Source organism: Petaurus breviceps, unplaced genomic scaffold, assembly GCF_028583685.1.
Source record: "Petaurus breviceps papuanus isolate PSGF00001 unplaced genomic scaffold, PetGlider_PUasm1.0 189, whole genome shotgun sequence".
NCBI lineage: Eukaryota > Metazoa > Chordata > Mammalia > Diprotodontia > Petauridae > Petaurus > Petaurus breviceps.
The window spans coordinates 22785416-22812338 of NW_027185809.1; the positions used below are offsets into that span (position 1 = coordinate 22785416).

General features: G+C 36.4%; 1 protein-coding gene across 3 annotated transcripts in view; it reads right to left on the bottom strand.

Annotated features, from left to right (window-relative positions):
* Nucleotides 1–26923, bottom strand: part of MNAT1 (MNAT1 component of CDK activating kinase) — a 275447-nt gene that overhangs the window by 74880 nt on the left and 173644 nt on the right. For all 3 annotated transcript variants that reach the window (XM_069092041.1, XM_069092040.1, XM_069092042.1), the window contains exon 7: nt 15261–15382. In XM_069092041.1, the coding sequence (XP_068948142.1) occupies nt 15261–15382 (122 nt within the window). The remainder of the gene's footprint in view (nt 1–15260; nt 15383–26923) is intronic.

Consider the following 26923-nt stretch of genomic DNA (forward strand, 5'->3'; position numbering starts at 1 on the left):
GGTGTCCCAAAAAGCCCCACCTCAGCTGACCAGCAGGAGCTCCCCAAGCCTAGGGGGTTGAAGCCAGCAAGTACTAACAACACAAGCCGAGGTATAACTTAGAACCACCATGGGAATCTGCAGCCATCAGCACTGTAGGCCGCCAGCTGCTGAGAATGCCTCAGCTGTAGCCCAGGGACACAGGAATGGAAACCTAAAATGTAGAGACCACCCCTCTCCTAGAGGTTACTCTGTGAGCCTCAGGGTAACTCTGGGAAACAGAGAGTCCTGGCCTCAGTCTATTCACTCAGAGGCTACAGCACACAAAGTCAACAACCAGGCCCTTAATTCCCAGCCTGAGAAGGGCAGTCAGAAATAGGAAATCACAATGGATAAAAAGAAAGCTGAGAAATCAAAAGCAATAAAAACAATCCAATCTTATCATAGTGAATAAGAACAACGAAATACAGAGGACATCATGGACTCTATACTCACACCTGAGACAACAGAATAAAATAGGAACTGATCTCAAGACTAAAAACCATTGTTGGAGGAGCTCAAGAAAGATTTTTAAAGCCAAATTAGAGAGGTAGAAGATAAATTTAAATCTACACTGACCAAACTGGAAAAAAATCTCACTGATGAAAACAAATCCTTAAAAAGTAAAATTGGTGAACTGGGATGGGAGGTTCAAAGTCTAATAGGAGAAAATACGTCCCTAAAAGTGAATACTAAACATATGGAAAAGGAGCTTCCAAAACTAACCAAGGAAAATAATTCACTAAAAATTACAATCAGTCAAATTGAAGCTAAGGACTCTATGATGCATCAAGAGTCAGTCAAACAAAACATGAAGACTGAAAAATTTGGAGAAAGTATAAAATATCTCACTGGAAAAACAACTGACCTGAAGACCAGAACAGGAGATATAACCTAAGAATTATTGGTCTACTGGAAAGCCCTGATGAAATAAGCAGCCTGGACAACATCCTCCAAGAGACTGTCAAAGAAAACTGTCCTGAGGTCCTAGAATCAGAAGGTAAAGTAGTTATCGAAAGAATTCACCAGACTCCTCCTGGAAGAGATACCAAATTGAAAACTCCCAAGAAATACAGTAGCCAAATTCCAGAATTACAAGGTCAAGAAAATATTGCAAGCAGCCAAAAAGAAACAATTCAAATATCATGGAACTATAGTCAGGTTTACAGAGGACTCAGCAGCTTTTACATTAAAAAATCGGAGGGATTGGAATTTGATATTTTGTAAGGCAAAAGAGCTAGGACTGCAACCAAGGATCAACTATCCGGCAAAACTAAGCATAATCTTTCAGGCAAGGAGATGGTCATTTAATGAAATAAAGGACTTCCAGACTTTCCTGATGAAAAAGGCAGAGCTCAATGGAAAATCTGATCTCCAATTACAAGACTCAAGAAAGACATAAAAAGGTAAACAAGGAAAACACATACTCACACACACACACAGGCACACACATGCACATGACTTGGGATTCAATAAGAGCAAACTGTTTACATCCCTAACTGAGAAGCTGATACCTGCTGAAATTTAAATTTATATAATTATCACAACATTTAAAAGGGATGTACACAGTGAGAGGGCATGGATATAAATGAACTAATATGATGATAAAAAACCTTATTAAAGGCTACAAAGGGACTGTAATGGCAGAAAAGGAAAGGATGAGACAGAAAAAGGTAAATTATGCCAAATGAAGAGGTATAAAAACATGCTATGGTAGAGGGGAAGAAGGGAGATGAACACCATATGAACTTTATTCTCATTGGTTCTGGTTCAAAGAAGGATCAACATAAATAGTTAAGTTTAGCATTCTAAAGTGAAAAGAGGCAAAAATTCATTATAATAGAGGGAAAGGAGGATGCAAGAGGAGCACTGTATGAAATTTACTCTCATCAGTTTGGGTTCAAGGAGGGAATAACATACTCTGTTAAGTATAAAAATCCACTGTGCCCTACAGGCAGTAGGAGGGGTAAGGAGAGTAAAAAGGGGGTGGGAGGTTAGAAGGGAAGGAAATAGTAGAAGGGGGGCCACAGGGAGGGAGTACTAAGGGAGGCGGTGATCAAAAAAAAAACTCTTAAGGAGGGTAAGGGAAAAGGAAGAAACAAAAATATAAACAGGGGAGGGAATAAATGGAGGGAAAGATACAGATAATAATCATAACTGTGAATGTGAATGGGATGAACTCTCCCATATAACAGAGCCAGATAGCAGAATGGATTAAAAACCAAAATCCTACAATATACTGTCTACAAAAAACACATTTGAAACAAGGGGATACACACAGGGTAAAGGCAAAAGGCTGGAGTAGAATATATTATGTGTCAGCTAAAGTAAAAAAAGCACTGGTAGGAAGCTTTATCTCAGACAAAGCAAAAGCAAAGATAGATCTAATTAAAAGTGATAAGGAAGGAAACTATATCCTGCTAAAAGGCAACATTGAGAAAGAAGCAATGTCATTACTTAACATATATGCACCAAGTGGTATAGAATCAAAGTTCCTAGAGGAAAAGTTAAGGGCATTAGAGAAGAAACAGATAGCAAAACTATACTACCAGGGGACCTCAATCTCCCTCTCTCTGAACTTGATAAATCTAACCTCAAAATAAACAACAAAGAAGTTAAGGAGGCAAATAGAATTTTAGAGAAGCTAGATATGATAGATTTCTGGAGAAAACTGCATGGGGATAAAAAGGAATATACCTTCTTATCAGCAGTACATGGCACATACACAAAAATCAACCATGTACTAGGGCATAAAAACCTCACAATTCAGAGCAGAAAGGCAGAAATATTAAATGCATCCTTCTCAGATCATGATGCAATAAAAATCATATGCAATAAAGGGCCATGGAAAGATAGACTAAAAACAAATTGGAAACTAAATAATTTAATCCTAAAGAAAGTGGGTCAAACAAGAAATTATAGAAACAATGAGTCACTACATTCAAGAGAATGACAATAAGACAATATACCAAAATTGAATGCATATATGAACAAATTAGAGAAAATGGAGGTCAATGAATTGGGTGTGCAATTGAAAAAGCCAGAAAAAGAACAAATTGAAAATCCCCAATTAAATACTAAATTAGAAATACTGAAAACCAAAGGAGATTAATAAAGCTGAAATTAAGAAAACTATTGAATTAGTAAAGAAAACTAAGAGCTGGTTTTATGAAAAAAAAATTGATAGACCTTTAGTCAATATGAGAAAAAAAAAAGGAAGAAGAAAACCAAATTATGAGTATCAAAAATGAAAAGGCTGAATCTACCTCCAACGAAGAGGAAATTAAAACAATAATTAAGAATTATTTTGCCCAATTATATGCACATAAATTTGATATTCTCAGTGAAATGGAGGAGTATTTACAAAAACATAAGTTGCCCAGATTAATTTAAGAGGAAGTAAATTACTTAAATAACCCCATCTCAGAAAAAAAAAAAAAAAAAAAAAAAAAACTAAAAAAAACCACTAGAAAAAAAAAACAAGGTCCACAAATTAATTTAAAAAGAAGAAAAAAATTTAAAAAACCCCCCCACAAAAAAAAAAAAAAAAACTGAACAAGCCATTAACAAACTCCCTAAGAAAAAAATCTCCAGGGGCAGATGGATTTACTAGTAAATTCTATCAAACATTTAAATAATAATTGATTCCAATACTCTACAAACTATTGGGGAAAATTAGTGAAGAAAGAGTCCTACCAAATTCTTTTTATGACACAAATATGGTACTGATACCTAAATCAGGAAGAGATAAAACAGAGAAAGAAAATTATAGACCAATTTCCCTCATGAATATAGATTGAAAATTTTTTTAAAAAATATTAGCAAAAAGACTACAGCAACTTATCACAAGAATAATACACTTTGATGAGGTAGGATTTATTTCAGGAATATAAGGATGTTTTCAATATTAGGAAAACCATCAGTATAATTGATCATATCAACAATAAAACTAGCAAAAACCATATGATTTTCTCAATACATGCAGGAAAGGCTCTCGACAAAATACAACATCCATTCCTATTAATAACACTAGAAAGGAGAGGAGTAAATGGAGTCTTCCTTAAAATAACAGGGAGCACCTATTTAAAGCCATCAGCAAGTATTATATGTAATAGGGATAAGTTAGAAGCATTTCCAATGAAATCAGGGGTTGAAACAAGGAAGTCCACTATTACCCCTCTTATTCAATCTGGTACTAAAAATGTTAACAATAGCAATCAGAGAAGAAAAAGAAATTGAAGGACTCAAATTAGGCAAAGAAAAGACTAAGCTATCATTCTTTTCAGAAGATATGATGATATACTTAGAGAATCCTAGAGAATCAAGTAAAAAACTACCTGAGACAATAAATAAATTTGACAAAGTTGCAGGATATAAAATAAACCCTCATAAATCCTCGTAATTCCTATATATTTCAAATGAAATCCAACAGCAAGATATAAGAGAAATCCCATTTAAAATTTATAAATTACAAGACATTATAAAATATTTGGGAATCTACCTGCCAAAACAAAACCAGGACCTATATGAACACAACTAAAAAACACTTTTCACACAAATAAAGTTAGATCTAACTAACTGGACAAAGCATCAATTGCTCATGGCAGGATTTAGCTAATATAACAAAAATGACAATTTTACCTAAATTAAATTACATATTTAGTGCCATACCAATCAATCTACCAAAAAAAGTCACTTTATAGAGCTAGAAAAAATAGTAAAAAAAATTCATTTGGAAGAACAAAAGGTCCAGAATATCAAGGGAATTAATGCAAAAAAAAATGCTAGGGAAAGTTGCCTGGCCATACCAGATTTTAACCTGTATTATAAAGCAGCAATCATCAAAACTACTTGGTACGAGCTGAGGAATAGACTACTGGATCAGTGGAATAGATTAGGTACACAAGACTCAGCAGCCAATGACTATACTAATCTACTGCTTGATAAACCCAAAGACCCCAGTTTTGGAGATAAGAACTCACTATTTGACCAAAAATGGTGGGAAAACTGGAACATAGTATGGCAGAAACTGGGCATAGACCAATATCTAACACCATACACCAAAATCAAGTCTAACGGGGTGCACAATCTAGGTATAAAGGCTGATAATGTAAACAATCTGGGAAAGCAAGGAATAGTTTACCTGTCAGATGTATGGAGAAGGGAAGAATTTATGACCCAACAAGAGTTAGAGAGCATTTTTAAATGCAAAATGGATAATTTTGATTACATAAAATTCAGAAGTTTCTGTACAAAGAAAGCCAATGTAGTTAACCAAGATTAAGAGGGAAGTGGGAAATTGGGAAAGAATTTTTACAACCAGTGTCTCTGATAAAGGCCTCATTTCTAAAATATACAGAGAACTGAGTCAAATCTATCAGAATACAAGTCATTCCCCAATTGATAAATGGTCAAAGGATGTGAACAAGCAGTTTTCAGAGGAAGAAATTAAAGATATCTATAAGCATATGAATAAATGCTCTAAATCACTACTGACTAGAGAAATGCAAATCAAAACAACTCTCGGGTACCACCGCTCACCTGTTAGACTGGCTAAGATGATAAAACAGGAAAATGATAAATTCTGAAGAGGATGTGGAAAAATTGGAACACTAAGGCACTGCTGGCAGAGTTGTGAACTGATTCAACCATTCTGGAGAACAATCTGGAACTATGCCCAAAGGGCTATTAAATAACTGCATACCCTTTGACCCAGCAATACCACTTCTAGGGTTGTATCCCAAAGAAATCATAGAAGTGGGAGGAAGACCCATAAGTACAAAAATATTTATATCAGCTCTTTTTGTGGTGGCAAAGAATTGGAAATCAAAGGGATGGCCATCAATTGGGGAATGACTAAACAAGTTGTGGTATATGAATGTAATGGAATACTAATGTGCTATAAGAAATAAGGAGCAGACAGACTTCAAATTTACCTGGAGCGGCTTATACAAACTGATGAGAAAAGCAGAATCAGGAGAACTTTGTACACAATTACAGACACAAAGTATGAGTGATGACCAGCTTTCATAGACTGGACTCTTCTCAGCAATGCAAGGTTATAAGACAACTCCAAAAGACTCATGATGAAAAAATTTCTCCTTCAGAGAAAGAACTAGAAAGAACAGAGTTTGAATGTAGATTGAAGCACTACGGGCTCTCTTTCTTTTTCTTGTTTGGTTTTGTTTTCTCTTTCCCATTGTTCTGTTTCTGTTTCCCATCTGTTACAATCCTTCTTTACAACCTGACTAATGTCTAATGTAAAAGTATTTGCAGATCCTTGATTGCATGCTGCCAGCAGGGGGGTTTGGGGGGGGGGGAGGGGAGGAGGGGGAGAAAATTTGAAACTCAAGGGATTGTGGAAATGAATCTTGTACATTAAAAGTAAACAAACAAATTAATAAAGAGGGAAAAAAAGATAAAAAGTTAAAAAAAATTCTGTCTCATTTGAACCTCACAATAACCCTAAGAAGCCGGTATTATTCCTACCTGCATTTTATATTTGAAGAAGCAGTGGGAGGGAGGGGGGGGGGGGGGAAGAACAACTGACTTTAAACAGAGGTTAACTGATTTATTCAGGATCACAAAGCTATTGTTTGAGGCCAGGATTGAATTCAAGTCTTCACTTTGAAAATTAATCAGGAGTGTATGTTTTATCTAAGAAAATGCTATAGTTGACTTAAATAAGGAATTCATATGGTCAGATTTGTAGTTATAGAAAATTACTGTGACAGTAATATGTAGAACAGACTAGAGTGATGACAAACTAGAGGAAGTGAGACATGTAAGGAAGTTGCTGCAATATTTTATACTTTGCACTTTATCTCTTCTGCCTGGATTTTATTGTTAATATACAGGACTAATCATTTTTGTAAGTGTATTTAATAGCCTACAACTTTGCTGAATCTGTCAACTATTTCAATTAGTTTTTTTTTTTTACTTCTCTCTCTAGAGTTCTTCAAATAAATCATCATACTATCTGCAAAATCATGATAATTTTGTTTCTTCTGCTTCTGTTTATTTCTTTTTCTTGTTTCACTGCTACTGCAAGCACTTCTAAGGAGGTATTGAATAATAAAGGTGATATTGGCCATCCTTGTTTTGCCCTTGATTTTATAGGAAAGATCTCTAGCTTTTCTCCATTTGTAGCATCAAGCACCCCAGCATCCCCAGGGTGGTTGCCAACAGAGGTTCTTAGATCTGCTTTTATAAAGGAAAGCAACTCAAAATGGGTTAACAATCTGGCTTTAATCAATCAAACATATCATTTACCTAGTTCAGGGGAAAAAGTCAGCACCCCAAACTTCAGAGTATACAGACAGGTTACAAGCAAAAGTTACAAGAAAACAGAAAAACATATCAAGCAGACAGCCCTCCAACTGCCCAACCATTACGTCCATACCTAGTCAGTTACCAGAGAGGAAAGCATCAACATCTGGGTTTTTCAAAGCTGGGGGGCTCTCAACGTCTGCCCAGAGTCTCACCTGGTCAAATCACACAACACTTCTCAAAGTGAGCCCCAAAACAAAGTCTCACATCAAGGTTTATACAGCCTTCTCCAGGCTCAGAGAATGTAACAACCCTCTTGACCCACTGCCCAATCACAAATCTCCTGAAAAACAAGCCTCCCACCACAGGCTCCAAGTGCACTTAACCTAGGGGCAGGGAAGATCTTACACAATACAATCTTAGAAAGATGGCAACAACATAAATTTACATTCCCATAATACCATTTCATTTAATGCTGGCTCTAAGCTTTAGCTACTAATCATATTAAGGAAAGATCACTATGTTTTCTAATGCATTAATAAGAAGGAGTGGTATATCTTGTCAAAAGCTTTTTCCTTACCTACTAATATAATCAAGATTTTTGTTGTTCTTGCTATTAATATGCTCAGTTATATTTATAATTTTCCTAATATTGAATCATCATTCCTGCATTCTTGGTATAAATTTAGCATGGTCATAATTTACATTATTTACATCTTTTGTTATATGTTGCTATGGTCTCCTTGCTGTTAGTTTATTTAAAATTTCTGCATCAATATCCATTAGGTATAGTGGTGTATACTTTTCTTTCTCTTTTTTGACTCTCCCTGGTTTAGGTATCAAGGCTACAATTATATAATTTCTTTTGGCTTTGAATCTACCTTTCTCATTTGTAATACCTGTAATTTGGTTTTGTTCTGTTGTTTTTTAAACCAAGTTCGCTGTAGAGACTTTCTTTTTCAAAATGAATTCTAGTTTTATTAATACACGCATTTATAAATAAATTCTTAAATAATAAAAACAATGTCTCTTTTCTTTGTTAGCTTCTTGTATTTTTCAACATATCTATTTTGTTGTTTTACTGGGAGTTTTCAATTTATTGCTTTTCCTTTTTTTAAACTTGAATGACCAATTCATTAATATGTTATTCCTCTTTTTTACTGATGAAAAGTGTTTAGAGGTAAAAATTGCCTTTATTTCTGTGACAAAACATTCTACCTAGGCCACACTAACCAGTGAATAGCTCATATTACTAAATTATTCACAGCTAAATAAAATAGCAGTTACATTTAAGGAAATAATTAGAATTGATAAAGAAAACAGTTGCAAATGTGTTTAAGTCATATGAGTAGATTACCTCTTTTTTAATGACAACTAGTAAAATACTGACAAGAAGGCAAGTCGATTATTAAAAAAAAAACAGTCTCACATTTCCAGTGAATGAGACTTTTCTGTGCTAACCACCAAAGCAATAGACTGGGGAATTTCAATTAACAATTAAATAATCCCAATGCTAGCTCCCAGTGGCACAAAATTATTAAAGCGTGTTATGTTTTTCAAAGCACTGCCAGTTAGAAATAAAATGCAATTTGAAATATAATTATATATTACATTAATTTAGGATATAAACACCACAAATATGAAAATCCCATCCATTTCTCACTTCTTATATCTTCCAAAGGTTTTATCACAAAAATTTTAAGGCAAAGCAACTTCAGGCTTTATACTATTATCAGAGTTGAATAGAGAACAAATTTATCTTTTCTGAGCATAATACCACCAGAAACCACTGAAATCGTGTGCTATCTAGTTCAAGGCAACTATAATTAAAAAATTAATATACCAAAAGGAGTCACAGTGTAGGACAGAGATACTATAAAAAACTGTATGACCCTAACTTCATAAGTTTCTCCACTAAGTCATGCAATTGAATAAGGAAATAGAATCAGTCAAAATACCTTTTTTTTTTGGTGACCTGAATTTTTAGCAAACTAACCTACAATGACAATTTTGGAACAGAGGTTAGAGGATAAAGGAAGGTAAAGCGTGCTTATTGTTTTAAATAAAAAAAGTTTTTCTAATATAGCTTTCTTTATTTTTTAAATAACTGCTACTTCACATCTCTCCACATTGAACTCTTCCCTTAAAAAAAAAAAACACTTAAAGAAAAGGATCCAATATTCTGACTACAGCTAACACCACAATCAATATTGCCCCAATACTTTCCCGTATCTTTACCATGAGGAGAGAGGTATGTTTTATTATCTAATCTCAAGGGAATTTAATATCATCTGCTGAGAAATGGACTTTATTTTTGATGATCTTTTCAATTATACCATTATAATTCTATATACTATACTACTGGTTCTGATTATTTTACTCTAAATCATTTCACATAAATCTTCCCATGTTTCTCTGAATTTCTTAGTCGTCCTATCTATTTTTTTTTCCCATGGGGAGACCTGGAAATTCACCATAATACACTGAAATATTCAATGTTTACAATAACTTTATATATGTAACACAAATACAATATATATATATAACATATATGTTAAGTTTTCAGTGTTTGCTGAATAAAAAGGCTACAAGATAATATTCACAGGACAAAAGACAGGAAAGAAACTTATCTATTCTATTATTATAAAGCTTTCATTTTATCAATGAAGATAAGAAGACCTTTGAATTCAAATCCTTGTTGTCATTATTGTTTGTCCTTCATTCTCAAAGAAGACTAAGATATCAGAAAGGTGATGTCGTGACATGCAAGTGAACTGAATTTAAGGGACAAAGGACAGTGCAAAGGCACCAGTCTCACTTTCTCCTTAGGAACCATCTGGGTCCAGTGGTCAAATACAGATCATAATGACAGGAAATGGCTCCTCACCTAGGCTTTTAAGACCAAGAGCTATTACCTAATGATTTGTCATGATGATGAAGATGAAGAATTCAAGGAAGCATAGAAGGAAGATACGTAAACCAAAGCAGAACCAAGAAAACAATGCACAGAATTATCACAATAAGGAAGCAAGTACTTATTGAAAGAACACCAACAAAAATGAAAGTAGACATTGTATAATTACAGTGACAAAGATTGACCTACAAAAGAAATGAGAAATTGTCTCTTCCCTTGTTTGTTGAATGGGGGAACTATAGATTTGGAACACTAAATACTATCTCAGGGATGGCATACTGATGAAATTTGCTGACCTTCTTCTTTTCCTTTTTTATTCTTTCTTACCAGGGATGTGCTCTGACCACTTCCACTTTGAGAGAATTAATTCTTGGTGTCATAAAGGGACAAAACAGGAAAAAGCCTTGTAAATTCAGGGAAATCCTGTATGATGTAACTCCTAATAATTCAGGCCAGCACCTTCTCTACAACTTAAAGTTCTGAAGAATTCCTTGACCCAGCAATACTACTTCCAGGGTTGTATCCCAAAGAGATCACAGAAATGGGAAGAAGACCCATATGTACAAAAGTATCTATAGCAGCTCTTTTTGTGGTGGCAAAGAAAACAAGTTGTGGTGTATGAATGTAATGGAATACTATTGTACTATAAGAAATGAGGAGCAGACAGGCTTCATATTAACCTGGAGAGGCTTATACAAACTGATGCTGAGTGAGAAGAGCAGAACCAGGAGAAATTTGTACACAATTACAGACACAACGTATGTGTGATGACCAACTTTAATTGACTGGACTCTTCTCAGCAATGTAGGGTTATAAGACAACTCCAAAAGACTCATGATGGAGAGAAATGTCTACAGTCAGAGAATGTAGAAAGAGAGATGAGAGAAACAACAGAATTTGAATGTAGATTGAAGCAAACTACCTGCTCTCTTTCTTTTTCTTGTTTAGTTTTTTTCCTCTTTCTCATTGTTCACTCCATCCATTACAATCCTTCTTTATAACCTGACTAATGTCTAATGTGAAAGTATTTGCAGATCCTATACTTGATTGCATGCCACCATGGGGTGGGGGGGGGGGGGGGGGAGGGAGAGAGGCAGAGAGGAGAGGGAGAAAAAAAATGTGAAATTCAAGGGATTATGGAACTGAATCTTGTAAATTAAAAGTAAACAAAAAAATTAATAAAGACAAAAAAAAAGAGTTCCTAAAGCACTAAGAGGTTAAATGAATAGCCCAAGATCACATAGCCAGTATGTCAGAGATGGAAATCGAACTCGTCTCCCTGCTCTAAGGTCACTTAACCTCTTTCAGTTTACTCAATTTTAAAATGGGAAAAGTAATGGCATCTACCTCTATGGGTTGTTGTGAGGATTAAATATGATAACACTTGCAAAGTATTTAGCATACTACCTGGAACACTCAAAAATGCTTATTTCTTTCCTTCTTTCTTTTTTTTATCCTTGTATCACATTTGTCTCTGACTTAAAAGAGGCACAATTAGAATACCAACTATTACTTTTCTTCTGGTAACTCCATGAATTTGTCTTTAAGTATTTAGCTGTTATACCACTATGTGTACAGACATTAAATATTGATATTATTATAATACATACTGTATATCTTTAATGATACTGTAGACTTTCTTGTTATCTTTTTTTTACCATGTCTATTTTTACCCCACCTTATTTGAGATCTTGATTGATACCCATATGTTTGTTTTAGTTCGTCTGAGGCATATTAAGTTCTCCTAAGTTCTGCAATGCATATTATTTTATTTCAAGTATATTTCACCTAAAGAGTCTTACTCTTTAGAGTAAGCTTTAGAGTAAGCATTTGACTTACTAAACCATTCTGATATCCTCTTCCATTTACAGAAAAAATTCTGCCTGTTCATAGTCAAGTTTTTTATTTTTAATTGTGGATTTGCCTCCATTGTATCCAACTTCACTTTTCCCTCCCTTTCTTCATATAACACCCCCATACACACCCCTGTAATACCTGTTTACCATAAAAAGGTGACAAAAGACGGGGATTTGATCAGTACCAGTAACTGATAACTGAAATCATCTGTTCCAACTCCACCACAGCTTCTAACTTCAGTGAGCTGCCCCCAAAAAAGATTTCTTTACTTGTAATTTCCTTTTTCTAATCCACCTACCAAGGGTAAAGCCTGATCTGCTTATGTTCATTTCCTTGCCAACTATATTATCGCTCTTGAAATCCACTATGCACCCCTTGCCTCTGACTGTTTCCAAGTTGAGTAACGTATTTCTATACTAAATTATTTATGTGTATGTGTATGTGTTCAATCTTCCTTTATCCGGTGTAAATGAGAGTTATATTCATGAGATCTTAGCTCCTTCCACTTCTTCTTCATGTTTATAAACTTCTCATACACTCCAATTTTAGTAAATAATATCTTCTTCCTTCTTGATTTCTTCTTTCTCCTCTTTAAACACTCAAAATGTAACAAAATCACCCCCAGGGCCTATATTTGTCTTTTTTTCCATTCATTTTCTGGACCATGAAGACAGAGGAGATCTGAAGAGACACTTTTATTGCCTTGTATTAAAATATGAGCACTTCTTCAATATTTACTCCAATTAAACTGCTCAAATATACATATATAAGTATATATGTATATGTCTATACACACACATCTTTGTAGAGAAGTCTTATCATCAATATTTGCATTTTAATTTTTATTTAGTGCAGATATTTTAATCAGGAATACCCCAAAAAGGCCTCTTTTAAAGATTCTTTTTCTTCCCTTTTGGAATTATACTTAATCTATGAGGATAGGCTATTCTTGATTCTAAACTGTTTTTCATTTTACTTTTTATAATATATTTTAAAACATTTCTCTCCTGAATTATAAGCATTAATAAACATCAGCTGCTGCAAAAACCTGTATGTAATCCTGTGATACTTGAACTATTTCCTTCATGAGAGGCCTAACCAGCCTGGAAAAGGGAAGATTCTAGCCTCCCTGACCTAGTCTTTCCAGCATGCACCCAACCTTCCAAAACAACCCAGTGGTTACCGTGCCTGCTGTAAAAGGAGGGAAGGAACCTGGGCTGTTTGTCCTAATAGGACTATTTCATCACACTCCCAGACCACTTCACATTCACACAGCCCAATCAATTGATTTCAAACTTCACACACTACCTAAAGCACTGGAATGGCTCCAACTCAAAGTCATCATAGCCCTAAGCACCACGATAACCTACTTGCTCTAAAACATCAATAATTAATATACTCCCACAACATCATATTCTCTTCAAATTTCATGCTCTGTCCCCTAATAACTGCTCCAGTATTCCCATCCCCCTAGTACAAACTCCCCAATGTTCCCTGCTAAAGCTACCCACATCTTCCACCTACTTCATAGGTTAATAAACTTGTTTTATTTTAGACCACTGCCATTCTTAACACTTTCTATATTCTTAAACTCCCTGGGACTAGACATTTTCCTGATGCAGCGATTCCCAAACACATTTTTCAGCAGTGGCTATGCTTTCACTCCTCGTGCTGGCGGTGTGTTAAGTATTCAAACTACCACAGAGAGCACAACTCCAGACTGGCCAAGTTGTTCGAATGTCAAAATTATGTTTGCCTAAAAGACTATTTTATGGAGAACTCATGCAAAGCAAGTGCTTACATGGAGGTCAGAAGAAGTGGTACAAGGACACTCTCAAGCTCTGTCTGAAGAACTCTGGAATCAATTGGGAGATATGGGAGATATTGGCACAATACCATCGAGCATGGCATGCCCTGCATCAAAGAAGGCGATGTGCTCTATGAGCAAAGAAGAAGTGCAGTAGCTCAAAAGAAATGTGAGATGTACCAATTGAGAGACACTTCCTCTCCAAATGTTCACATGGACTATTTGTGCCCGACCTGTGGTAGGGTAGAGCCTTTTGAGCTGCTGATATCGATGTGATCAGCCACAATCGGACACACTCTATCTTGACCCCAAGATCATGATGTCATTTTGGTCTTCTTCAAGAACAAAGGGCAACAACCAACCTACTACATCTGTCGGTACTTTTTTTATACATCTTTTAAACTTGTAATTGACTCTTAGACAAACTAACCCCCAAGTACTTGGAGATTCCAAGTGTTTCACAAAATGTACCATATAAAAAGAACATGACATTATAGATGACTATAATTCAGAGTAGTAATAAGTAATGAATGAATCTTCTACATATTGGCTAAGTAACCTCACCTTAATTGGCATATGAATTTTCTCAAATTAAAATTAAAATGCTACTTACTTTCTTTATACTCTATTCAGCCTATAGGGCTGCAAATATATCCTAATAATACTCCCTACCCTAAGTATTAAGGAACCAGGATTTCCAAATCAATTTTCTATTTAATAGCTTATACTGACTGAGAAGCGAGAACCAGCAAAATGACATAATCCATCTGGTAAAATCTGTGGTTATGTTTTGTTTCTTTGTTTTTAAGAAGTGTACAGCCAGACACAAGCTCACTTCATGGAAAGTAGTATTTCCATCAGTCACAAAAGTCCAACTCCTTAGTTTAATTACTCACTTGGATACATATGGTAATGTTGTTGAGCCACTCATTCAGATCTTCATAATACTTTTTGACAATATGTTTCCTGGCTCATTTCTCACAAAAGTTTTTCAAAGCATATAGCAGACATCAAGTATATCTACCCTTTTAATGGCAAAATGCCCAAATTCTATATTTTTCCTGGCTTACTGTTAACTAAATAAAGTCCCAGTTTTTTAAAGCATACTTGTGGAACTGAAAATGAACAGCTACTTCACTCTACCTGCCAATGATGACTTTAATGCACATTAATGCAACCCAGAGTCACTCTCAATAAATATGTAAAAGCCACAGAACAAAAAAATTGAGTTTACCCACCCAAAGCAGCAATATAGCACGATCTTTGCCTTGTAAAGCAATGTTATTCCAAATAAGTACAATTATATAAATCAGTTTCAAATCATATCCAGAAAAACAAGAAGTGCATCTTAGCTTAGCTTAAATTAAAAACACCACTGAATAAAAGGGTACTTACCCAAGCCTTCCTAGCATCTCCAGGGGAGGAACTTGGGGCCCACATGTCTCTATCTGTAATGGCTGGTATTCATATAGAGCTTCCTCAAGCTTTTGAATTGGGGCTAATGAAATATGCTGGCCCTGTCAGGGAAAAAGGAAGAAAACAGATAAGTTTTAATGTTAGATTTCTAATACTGGTTACTTTAATTTGGTAATATTTGTTCTGGATAAAATAAATACATCAGAAACATTAATTATCATAGCTATTACTTCATTACAACAAAATTTGCTTATTAGGACTTAAAGGATATAACTGACATTTTCTTTGTGATATAAAAAGAATTTTGGGAAGGGTAGAGTCTTAAATAAAGACAAATTTACACACAAATCATATAATTTTCTCAATGCCAATCATTAAGGTTCACTTATCAAAAATATTTTAGAATAAAAAACAATTTCCTGAAAGCCCAATAAGAAAAAGGGTATCTTGGAGGCAGCTAGGTGGTGCAGTGAATAGAGCACTGGCCCTGGAGTCAGGAGGACCTGAGTTCAAATGCAGCCTCAGACACTTGACAACACTTACTAGCTGTGTGACTTTGGGCAAGTCACTTAACCCCAATTGCCCTCCAAAAAGCGAACAAAAAAAAAAAAAGAAAAAGGATATTTTAATGATTCTGTGCAAACTTCCAAAAGCTCACATTTTGTGTGTGTGTGTGTGTTTGCATGCATACATGTACATAAATGGGTCTTTTAAAAGGATAGGGAATATCCTATAATTTCACTGGTATAAGGAGTTCCAGATAAAGACATTCCATTAAAAAAAACATAGATTAACCCAGTGGTACATAAGTAAAATCAAAATAGACACCTCCAGGCCACAAACTGGCTTAGAAAACCACAAATGAATATTATCTATACTTTATTATATATTCATTTATTTTTGTTAAACATTTTTCAATTACATTTCAATCTGGTTCTATATCCACTGGGAGTTCTGCAGTAACTGGTCTGATACCTCTGTCCTATAGCACTAAGAAGCCCTGGCAAAGGTCACAGAGTCAATGAGCATGTCCACAGGGAAAATGTGACCTCAGGAACTCCTGGCTCCAACACCACATTTCTTTTTGAGTTTTTTATAGTAGAGTGGAATTGTTTGAAGAAAGTACAATCAAAATGTGACTAACCTGCAGATGAAAACATAAAATTTTAATTTGATGCACAGCTCTTTTAAAAAATCTTTTAAATGCATCTGAACAAATTGTTCAAATGTTTAACTCCCACATCATCCCAGATATCCTGAAGATTGGATGGATGGATGGGCGGACGGACAGACACTGTCCAAATCCTTCTTGGTCCCTCACTGACCTTTTCCTTATTCTCATTTCCCTCAACTCAACTCCAACAATGTTCCAATCTAAAGCAACTCATGTCTTCTACCATGTTCTCTGGAATACTTGCTCCATAGGTTACAAACATACTTTCATCTTAGACCACTGCCATTCTTAACACTTCCAATATTCTTAAATTCCCTGGGACCAGACATCCTCCTGATGATACAGACTTCCAAACATACCTTTCAGCAGTAGCTACCGTGTTTCCCCGATAATAAGACCTATCCGGAAAATAAGCCCTCCCCTTACTGTGTAAGATTCCTCTAAAATAAGCCCTCCCCCGAAAATAAGCCCTGTTGAGATTGCTACCGTAGTGAAGGTGATCCCCTGCGCTACACGCTACATTACGGTACCCTCTGTATGAACCGTCCCTCCCCCCCCGGTGAAACACACGCTGCGCTCCGAGCTGCATCCAATCAGAGCTGCAGCAGTGAGCGCATCATCCTGTTCTTCCCCAGTGATTTGCTTATTGAATAAAGGTACATTTTTTTGTTCACATTTACCTGTTTATTAAAATTGCTGTCAATGTTCATTAAAGTAAGCCCTCCCCTGAAAATAAGTCCTCTGGTGTTTTTCTGTCCAAAAAAAATAAGACAGTGTCTTATTATCAGGGAAACACGGTATACATTCACTCCTCCTTCCTGACTCATTGGTTGAGGTAAGGGAGTCAGAAACTCTTACTCCCCACTGTCACTTCAGGTTCTCCCTTACCACTATCATTACCACTAATCTCTCCACCTTTGTGATTCCTTCAATTCATGCCTATCACCCAAGTGAGATTCTGGTGGCTGTTCTCTACCTACATCCAGGACATTCTCCTTTCCTCAATGAGTTTAGTGCCTGACACAATTTCTCTCAACTCCCCAAATTTCTGTGGTAATACTAGGTAGACATCAACATAATAAAGATACATCCTCAAACAGCCTAAACTCCCAGTTTCTCAACTTATTATTTTCTCATGATAGACTTTTCTAACCCACCACATCTACACCCTCATCTTCCCATCACCCACATTTGTTTTATTTCCATGTTCAGAATTCTGAAATTCCTTTATGTGATCATGATCTATTGGCATACGACCTTTCCTTCTTCCTTGTAACACCTAAAACCTGTTCATCCTCACTCCGACCTCTGACTCTACCTCTCAGTTCTGTCCCAGACTATCACTTGGGAGCTCCACACCATTCTCTGTTCCCCATCTTGAACCCTGGATGAAACAGTTCAACTCTACAGTATCCTCTTCTCTCAAGTGCCTTGCCCTCATCTTACTGATAAAGTTGCCTTGCCAAGCCTCAGCCCTGGATCATTCCCATCATTTGCTTCTTTGCTCTTACACACTGCTGCTCAACAAAATTGGGGGAAAAATTTAAAAAATTATGCTGACTGGGTTCACTATAAATTTATGGTACATAACCTCAACTACATCTAGGTGCATAGTGGATAAAGTGCTGTACCTGGAGTCAGGGAGATGCCTCTTCTTGAGTTCAAAATTCAGCTTTAGACATTTACTAGCTGTATGATTCTGGGCAACTCACTTAACCCTGTTTGGCCCAATTTCCTCAATTATAAAATGATCTGGCGAAGGAAACCGCTAACCACTCTGGTATCTTTACCAAGAAAACCCAAAATTGGGTCACAAAGAGCTGGACTTGACTGAACAACTCAACGACAACAACAAAACATCATCTGAGACTTCACAGCAGCAAGGCAATCCTTTTACTGACTCCCTAACTGACTCAACTATCACACTCATCACAGCGGCTTTTCCCAATACCTTCATTCCTTCTCAAACCTCCCATAGCTTCCCAAACATACCCTCTCAGCTCAAAGTCTTGCTTCACATCTCACTGAAATAACCAAGACCATTCTCTGAGAGTTCCTTTTTCTCCCATCCTCCTCATCTCATGCCTCAAAGATACCTTCTGTCACTTTCTCTTCCATGCTTTTCTCATTAAAAATGTGAGTGACCCTTCTCCTTGCCAAGGTAAACTCCTGTACTGGCTACTTTCCCACTGCCTATAAACACACGACATATGACCCCCCCCCCCATCTTCAAAAAATCCTTATTTGACCAATCCTTTCCTGCTGGCTTTCTTCCTCTATCTCTCTTCTTTTTATGACTAAACACCTTCCAGCTATAAACTGTGCCTCTATTTTCTTTCCTCTCACTCTTTTCTTAACTCTCTGACTTCCAGCTTTATCAGTCAACCAAAATTTCTCTTCTCCAAAGTCATCAATTGCAAAATCCACTGGCTTTTTTTCAATCCTCATCCTTCTTGACCTCTCTGCAGCCTCTGACACTGTCAATTGATCACCTTTTCCCCTGGATACTCTCTTTTCTCTAGTTTTTCATGACACTGCTCTCTTCTGTTTTCCCTCTGCCTATCTTAAGTGTTCCTTCTCAATCTCCTTTGATGAATCTTAATCCAGGTCTCACCCACTAACCATGGATGTTGTTTCACAGCACTTTGTCACAGACCCCTCTTCTCTTCTCCCTCTTTAGCATTTCACTTTGTGATCTCATCAATCAGGTTATATGATACTTCCTATAGAAGCAGTTATTTGCTGAAGAGCTAAATCTAGAAAAAACTGAGTTCAAATCTGGTCTCCCTTGCTAGCTGTGTGATCCTAGGCAAATCCGTTAGCATCTGTCTGCCTCAGATTCCTCAACTCTAATAGAGGGATAAGAATAGCACGGACCTCCTAAATTTGCTGTGATGATCAGTTGAGATAATATTTGTAGAGCACTTGGTCCAATGCCTAGAACACAGTATGCATTTAATGAATGCTTCCTAGCTTGCACACTTCCTGCTCTCCTTAGATCTATCATCTCGCTACACTTGATTCTCTGATTCATTTGTCCATCCTTTACTTCTCTCTTCTCCTAGTTTTCCATCTCCAATTGCATGTTAGACATCTCAAAATGGATACCTCATAGATCTCTTAAACTCAACACGTCTAAAAGTGAACTCATTATTGTTCCCCCAAATCCTCCCCTCGTTCCGACTTTCCTTTTACTGTTAAGGTTATCACAATCCTCCCAGTCACCCAGGATTGCAAGCCAAGTGCCATCTTCTATTCCTCACTCTGGACCCCAATATGCAATCCTGTTGCCAAGTCTCACATATGTCCTCTTCTTTAGTTTGACACTGCCACCCCTCTGGTACAGGACCTCAACTCACTCTTAGACTATTGAAAAACCCTATTGGTTGGTTTCTCTGCTTCATATCTCTCCCTGTGACAATATATCCCCCCATTCAGATGTTAAACTGATCTGCCTAAAGTCAAAGCCTAACTATGCTATACCCCTCTTTGAGCAGCTCAGCGGCTCCTTACTGCCTCCAGGATCAAATATAAAATATACTCTGTTTGGCTTATAAAGCCTTTCCTAACTTGGCCATTTCATAATTTTCCTATTATCTTACACCTCAAACTCCCCACTCCCTATCATGTATTCTGTGATTGACTGAAACTGGTCTCCTTCTAACTCCTCAAACAAGACACTCCATCTTCAGACTTAGACAGTTTTCACTGGCTGCGCCTCATGCCCAGAACTCTCTCCATTCACATCTCTACCTCTCAGCTTCCCTGCTTCCTTCAATTCTCAGTTAAAGTCCCACCTTCTGCAAGAACCTTTTCATGGTGGGGTGGCTAGGTGGTGCAGTGAATAGAGCACCAGCCCTGGAGTCAGGAGGACCTGAGTTCAAATCCGATCTCAGACACTTAACATTTACCAGCTGTCTGACCTTGGGCAAGTCACTTAACCCCAATTGCCCTACCCCCTCCCCTTCAAAAAGCAAAAAAAAAAAAAAAAAAAAAAAAAAAGAATCTTTTCATGATGCCTGGTAATGCTAGTGCTTTCCCTCTGTTGATTATATCCAATTTATCCTGTCTATATTTTGTTTGTACATAGGTGTCTGAATGTTGTCTCTCCCATTAGGGCTTCTTTTGAACAGGAATTGTCTTTTCCTTTCTTTGTAACCTTAGAACTTAGCACTGTGCCTGACACAGAGTAGGCACTTAGTAAATGCTAGCTGACTATGAAGTTGATCTAGAACTTTTTTCCAAATGTATTCAACAAATATTTAATAAGAACTTCACATGTGCAATGCAATTACTATACTAGGCATTGGGATACAAAGATAATACATATGGTATAGTCTCTATACTCCAGAAAACTGTAATTTACAAGGCAGAACAACAGAAATATCTAATAATAAATAATATGAAAAGAACAAGAGAAGACACTTATAATACCAATTACATTATGACATATAGAAGAGAAACATAAGATGGCATGAGAAATTCAAGGAAAAAGAGATCACTGATAGCTAAGAAGTTTAGAACTGGGAATTCATATGACCTCTTTTCTTCATAAAGTGAGAGATAATGATGTCTGAATGGTATTATGTAGGTGGTTTAGGAGAACAAAAGTTCTGAATAGCAGCTATCAGTAGTGATAACCCAGTACATCCATCAAAACAGGGGAAAGGAAATAATTATTTATTAAAAGCCTATCACATACCAGACACCATACTAGGAACTCTGCAAAAATTATCCCATTTGATCTTCACAACAAACCTGTGAAGCAGGTGCTATTATTGACAGACAAAGGGTATGACTTCCCCACAGTCACACGGCTAGTAAATATTCCAGATAGAATTTGAACTCAGGTCTTCATGACTACAGGCCCAGTGCTCCATCTACTATGCCACCTACTTGCCCAAATAAAAGAACTGTAATGTCCTTTTTAAGAGGTGAAAGAAAAGGAAAGGTGAATAGAACACACCAGTGTAAAAAAGAGGAAGGGTTGAAATTTATTATTTCTCATAATTGGCCTGTACAAAAAGAAGATTTTTCTTTTTCCTTTTTTTTTTCTTTGGAGGGGGGAAGGCTGGGCAATTGGGGTTAAGTGACTTGCCCAAGGTCACATGGCTGGTAACTGTTAAGTGTCTGAGGCTGGATTTGAACTCAGGTCCTCTTGACTCCAGGGCCAGTGCTTTATTCATTGTGCCACCTAGACACCCAAAAAAGATTTTTCAAACATCAAGGCATGCTGGGAGGGTAGAAGATGAAGATAAGGAAAACAGGATATTAAGAGAAGGTATCAAATGAACTTCAGTCTTAGCTGAAACACAAAAACCAGCGTGTTTCTCTCTCTCTCTCTCTCTCTCTCTCTCTCTCTCTCTCTCTCTCTCTCCCCCTCCCTCCCCTCCCCCTCTCAGGAATGGGAGGATGTGGTTAAGAAGGAATACAATACCAGAGAAGAAATATTCTCAAGGAAAATAAAGCTCCTGGTCTTGAAGGGGGCAGGGGGGCCAGGGGGGTTAAAAGAAAAAAATCAATGCAATGGAAACTAAACATTGCATATCAACTCGGGAAAGCTAAATAAACAGCGGTATATTAATGTAAGGGAATATTATTCCATCATAATAAATGACAAGAAAGACTATTCTAAAGAATTCTGGGAACATCAACGGATACAGAGAAAGGTGAGTTGAAAAAGGCAAACAATTCATGCACTCTCAACTCTTATCATAACAATGATCAATCACATCTCCAAAGGACATGTGATGAAGAATGTAAGCCACCTCCTCCTAGAGAAGTGACAGACTCAAGGTATGGATAAACACATACACACACACAAACACATGTACATAATACACATACATATCTATATTTATTTTATTGTATATGGCTGTTGTGTACATTTGTTTTGCATGGCTACATTTATTTGCTACAAAATATGTATTTTTAATTGGGGTAGAGGTATTAATAAGGAGATGGGGGGTGGTAATAATTCACACTACCCTGAGGAGGGGAGGGGGCAAAAGCTATTGAAACATTCTAAATGTAGAAGAAACAACAGGATAGTTTTAAAAGAAATGTGCTGAATTTATTATAGATGAACCAGACAATACGCAGAATAGAGTTCCATGGTTTCGCATACAATTTTTGTGTCCTACTTTGTAAATAGAAATACTTGTGAATTTTTTGTGAATAAGTTATAATAATAAAAAAATAATCAAAAAAACTTCTCCAAAGTCTTTAATGATAAATCATACAGTTCTTCTCAGTTGCTGGGCTTCAGAAACAGCAGAAAGTAGATGATTATTTCTATCTACTTCAGTGATTTCTCATTCTTGTCTTAATTCCTTAACTATATTTCCTAAAGGTCAGCTCTTACTTCTTTTTTCCCTGCATTCATTCTCATTAAGTCTCTTTCTTGTCCATGTCTTTAGCTCTATGGTAAAGACACCCAACTCTATCTCTAGCCTTGATTTCTCCTCTAAACTCCAGGACCATACATTTTTTTTAACATGACTGGAATTTTTTAAATGTTTTATATTGTATCTTTAAACACTACTTTCATTTCTATATTCCTCCTTCTGTTTCCCCAGATAGTTTTCTCTAACTATAAAGTACAGCTAAGCCAACACACTGAGCCTTTCTGATAACATCCTTTGTTTCCCACTTGTAATTTACCACCTGTCTACTTAAAGGATGAGATATGTTGCATTGTTGGTCTACTGAAGACCAGACTGATCAATATATTGACTTGAATTCTGATGTCTTTCAGTGCTGGCTTCCTTTACACCTCACAGTGGTCATGGTATACAATGTCCTCTTGCAAACTCACACCTCCATCAGTATATGTGACATATACTTTAAACCCAGGGAAGTTAAAATTTAACTTATAATCCTCTACCCTAAAAATAACCCTGTTTGTGATCTTTTTTTTTTTTCTTTTTGCTTTTTTTTGGAGGGGGAAAGGTAGGGCAATTGGAGTTAAGTGACTTGCTCAAGATCACACAGCTAGTTTTGTGTTAAGTGTCTGAGGCCGGATTTAAATTCAGGTCCTCCTGACTCCAGGGCTAGTGCTCTATTCACTGCGCCACCTACCCACCCCACTTGTGATCTATTAATTGTGTCTGTGGTACCACCATTCAGACACCAACTTCAAACTATTGTATGATCAACGACTCTTACTGTTCCCTCATGTTTTATATGAGATAAGATGCCAGGTTTCACTGATCTCACCTTCTCCTAGCAACAGCAAGGAAAACAGAAAGGGCACAGTTGTAATTATTGGCATTAATATAACACTTTTAAGATTTGAAACAAAATTAGCAAATATTTTATCATCTAACTCCCAAAAGCCCTTTAATGAAGGTACTACAAATATTATTCCCAATTATCAGATGAGGAAACAGGCTTAGAAAGAAGAAATTAGAGGTGAACTAAAATAGCCCACTTGATACATTTGAGAATATAAACTACATGAAGATCTTTCTATTTGACAAATTGCTGGGTAGAAATTAGAAATTTTATGCCATGTACTACAATACAGACACATGATCTTGCTGTTAAAGATCATTCACTTAAGAAATTAGAAGAGAATGAGACCAAGTATCTTTGTCAGCTATAACTAAGGAAGAATTCTTAACCAAAACAGATCATTTTAAATTTCATGAAATTGAAGAGCTTTTGTGCAAATAAAATCAATGCACCAAATATGTGCTCTGATAATACTCTAATATCCAAAATATATAAGGAATAAGCATAAACATAAAAGTTCAAAAACTATTTCTCAGTGAATAAGTGGATAAAGTATACAAAGTATCAAAAGAAGAATTGTAAACTGTTACTATTAACCATGTGAAAGATGGCTCTGCATCATTGACAATAATAGAAATTCAACATAAAAACAACTCTGAGGTTTCACTTCCCACTCAGCAAGATGGCAAAGACAACAAAGGATGGAAATATTAAAAAATGGAAGGGGGTACAGAAAGTAAAGTACATTTATATCCTTTTAGCAGAACTGTGAATTGGTCCAATCCTTCTTAAAAGCAACTTGGGAGTTATGCTATGAAGGTGAAAAAAATAGTCATATACATTGGCCCAGAGATTCCTATGATAGCTAAGGGGATTAATAACAAAAAAGTTTATTTTAAAAAAAAAGTTCCACATAGCAGCACTTCTCAATAAAGAAAAGAACTGAAAACAAGACATTGATTAAGGAATGGCTAAATAAAACGTGGCACAAACAAGTGACAGAATGTTACAAACAAAGTATAAAATATAAAGGATTTTGAGACAAGTGGAAATATTCACATGAATTGATGCAGAGTGAAATAGGCAGAAAACAAATATGCAATGATAATATACAAGAAAAGAACAATAATAAGAACAACAAAAAGAAAATTAAGCTTCTCTACAGAAGTTTGGGGAAGGAGTCCCTTTTTTTTAGACCTAAGATCTATGATCATAGAGGACTATGAGTCTGGAACACTGATTATACTTTCAAAATCAATATATTGATTTTGATGAATTGCTTTTTTCCCCTTCTGTCTTTTCAAACCTTGTTATAAGAATGACTAAATAGGTAGGGGTTGGGAAAGGGATATATAGGGAAATGAAGTTGATATAGAAAACAAAAGATATCAACAAATTTTAAAAATAAAAGTAGTATCTATCTAAGGAAGTTCATGAACCAGTACAGGTCGTAAATGGAGATCAAAGATCTCATGCTAACAAGAGTGGGATTTAGCTGGAGTGGTCCCCTATACTTCTATATTCCCATTATACCCCTAGCCTCAGTAAGATATCACAACCTAGCCTTTTAAAAAGGGGGGGAGGGACATGATGATTAAGGATGGCTTCAAAGAAATCTGAAGAGATTTACTGATGCAGTGATAAGAGAAGAATAACATATACAACTTGAAAGATTTAAAAACTGTGATCAACACAATGACCTACCAAAATTCTAGATGCCCATAATAAAGCATGTTATCACATATCCTGAAAAAGAGGTAATGTATTCAGGGGTACATACTGAGGCACATTTTTTTTAACACTGCCAAAGAGGAAATTTGTTTAACTTAACCATGAATATTCATTATTTTCCTACTCAATTTCTAACCTTAAAATATGGGAATTCCAATATTAACGTTGAAGTTCCTTTAAACATTCTAGCCTCCTAGTTCCTTAATCTCCTCAAATGTTATAACCTACCTACTGTTCTACTAAACTCAGTCATGCACAAAGATGGTCATACCCTGGATCTCACCATTACTCCAAAATATACTAGTTTCAACTGAGGAACTCTTCTATCTGACCATAACTTCCTTTCCATCTCTTTTGTATGCCTAAACCTAGCTTTCACCCTCATCACAATTCCTAGTCCTTCCATTTTCTCACTAAGTATATAATCCCTACACTGACTTTACCTTCCTCCCTTTCCGTAGTAAACTATTTCAACTCAGCACTATCCTCAGCTCTCAAATTCCCTACCTCCTTGTTGTCCTACCACCACATATCCTTCCTTGCCAAACTGCCAAACTCCATGACATTTACAATTCACCTCATCTGTTCCTACTCAAATGCTCCTGAGAAAACCTGGAGGAGGTCAGACAATCAATTCAACTATGTAAACCACAAATTTATGGTATTTAACTCCAACCAAACCTTTACTGCACAGTAAGGTAACAAAAACTCTTACCTATATTAATATCACCATTCTAAGAGAGAAGTATGAGGACAAGAACCTAGACACAAAAGCATACATGGCTTCATACTCATACATACTTACATACATACACAAATGTTTTAATACCTGCTCTCAAGTTGTACTTTTTGTGTAAAGGCAGACATGGAACAAACCATATCTTTACAGTGTCATGGTTTAACAGAAAATTTCATAGAATCCCAATCAACCGTGATGGGAGAAAGGGGGAAAGTCATTAAAACATGAGTGCAGGGGCGGCCAGGTGGCTCAGCGAGTAAGAGCACCGGCTCCAGTGTTGAGAAGACCTGGAGATCGAATCCCGGGCTCAGACACTTAGCACCCACCCAGAAACGCCTCGCCGTGTAACCTTGAGCAAGTTACTTAACCCCGATGGCTTAAAAAAAAAAAAACCATGAGTGCAAGGCTGAAGGTCATGGAAAACAAGTTGTGAGCAAGTTAAAAAGGATTTTTTTTTAAGCTAAACAAAAGAATTTACATTTAAATCCAAAGGAAATCAGGAGTGACTGGAATCTTACAGAGAAAGGACAGACCAGGGAGGTCAGGAGGGGCACGTTCATCTTCCTCTCACTGGGATTGGCTCAGAGAGGGAAGTACGTGCTCAGTCAGGCACAGAGCCCTCTCTTACCATGCAGGGAAGCAGGTAGGGGGCTAGGAGGGGGGAAGCCTGACAAAGATGGGCAAGAAGCAAAAGACTTTCGAGAGTGGTCGCGGTGAAAGGAGAAAGAGAGTTAGTATAAGCAGGGGGAAATAGGATGGAGA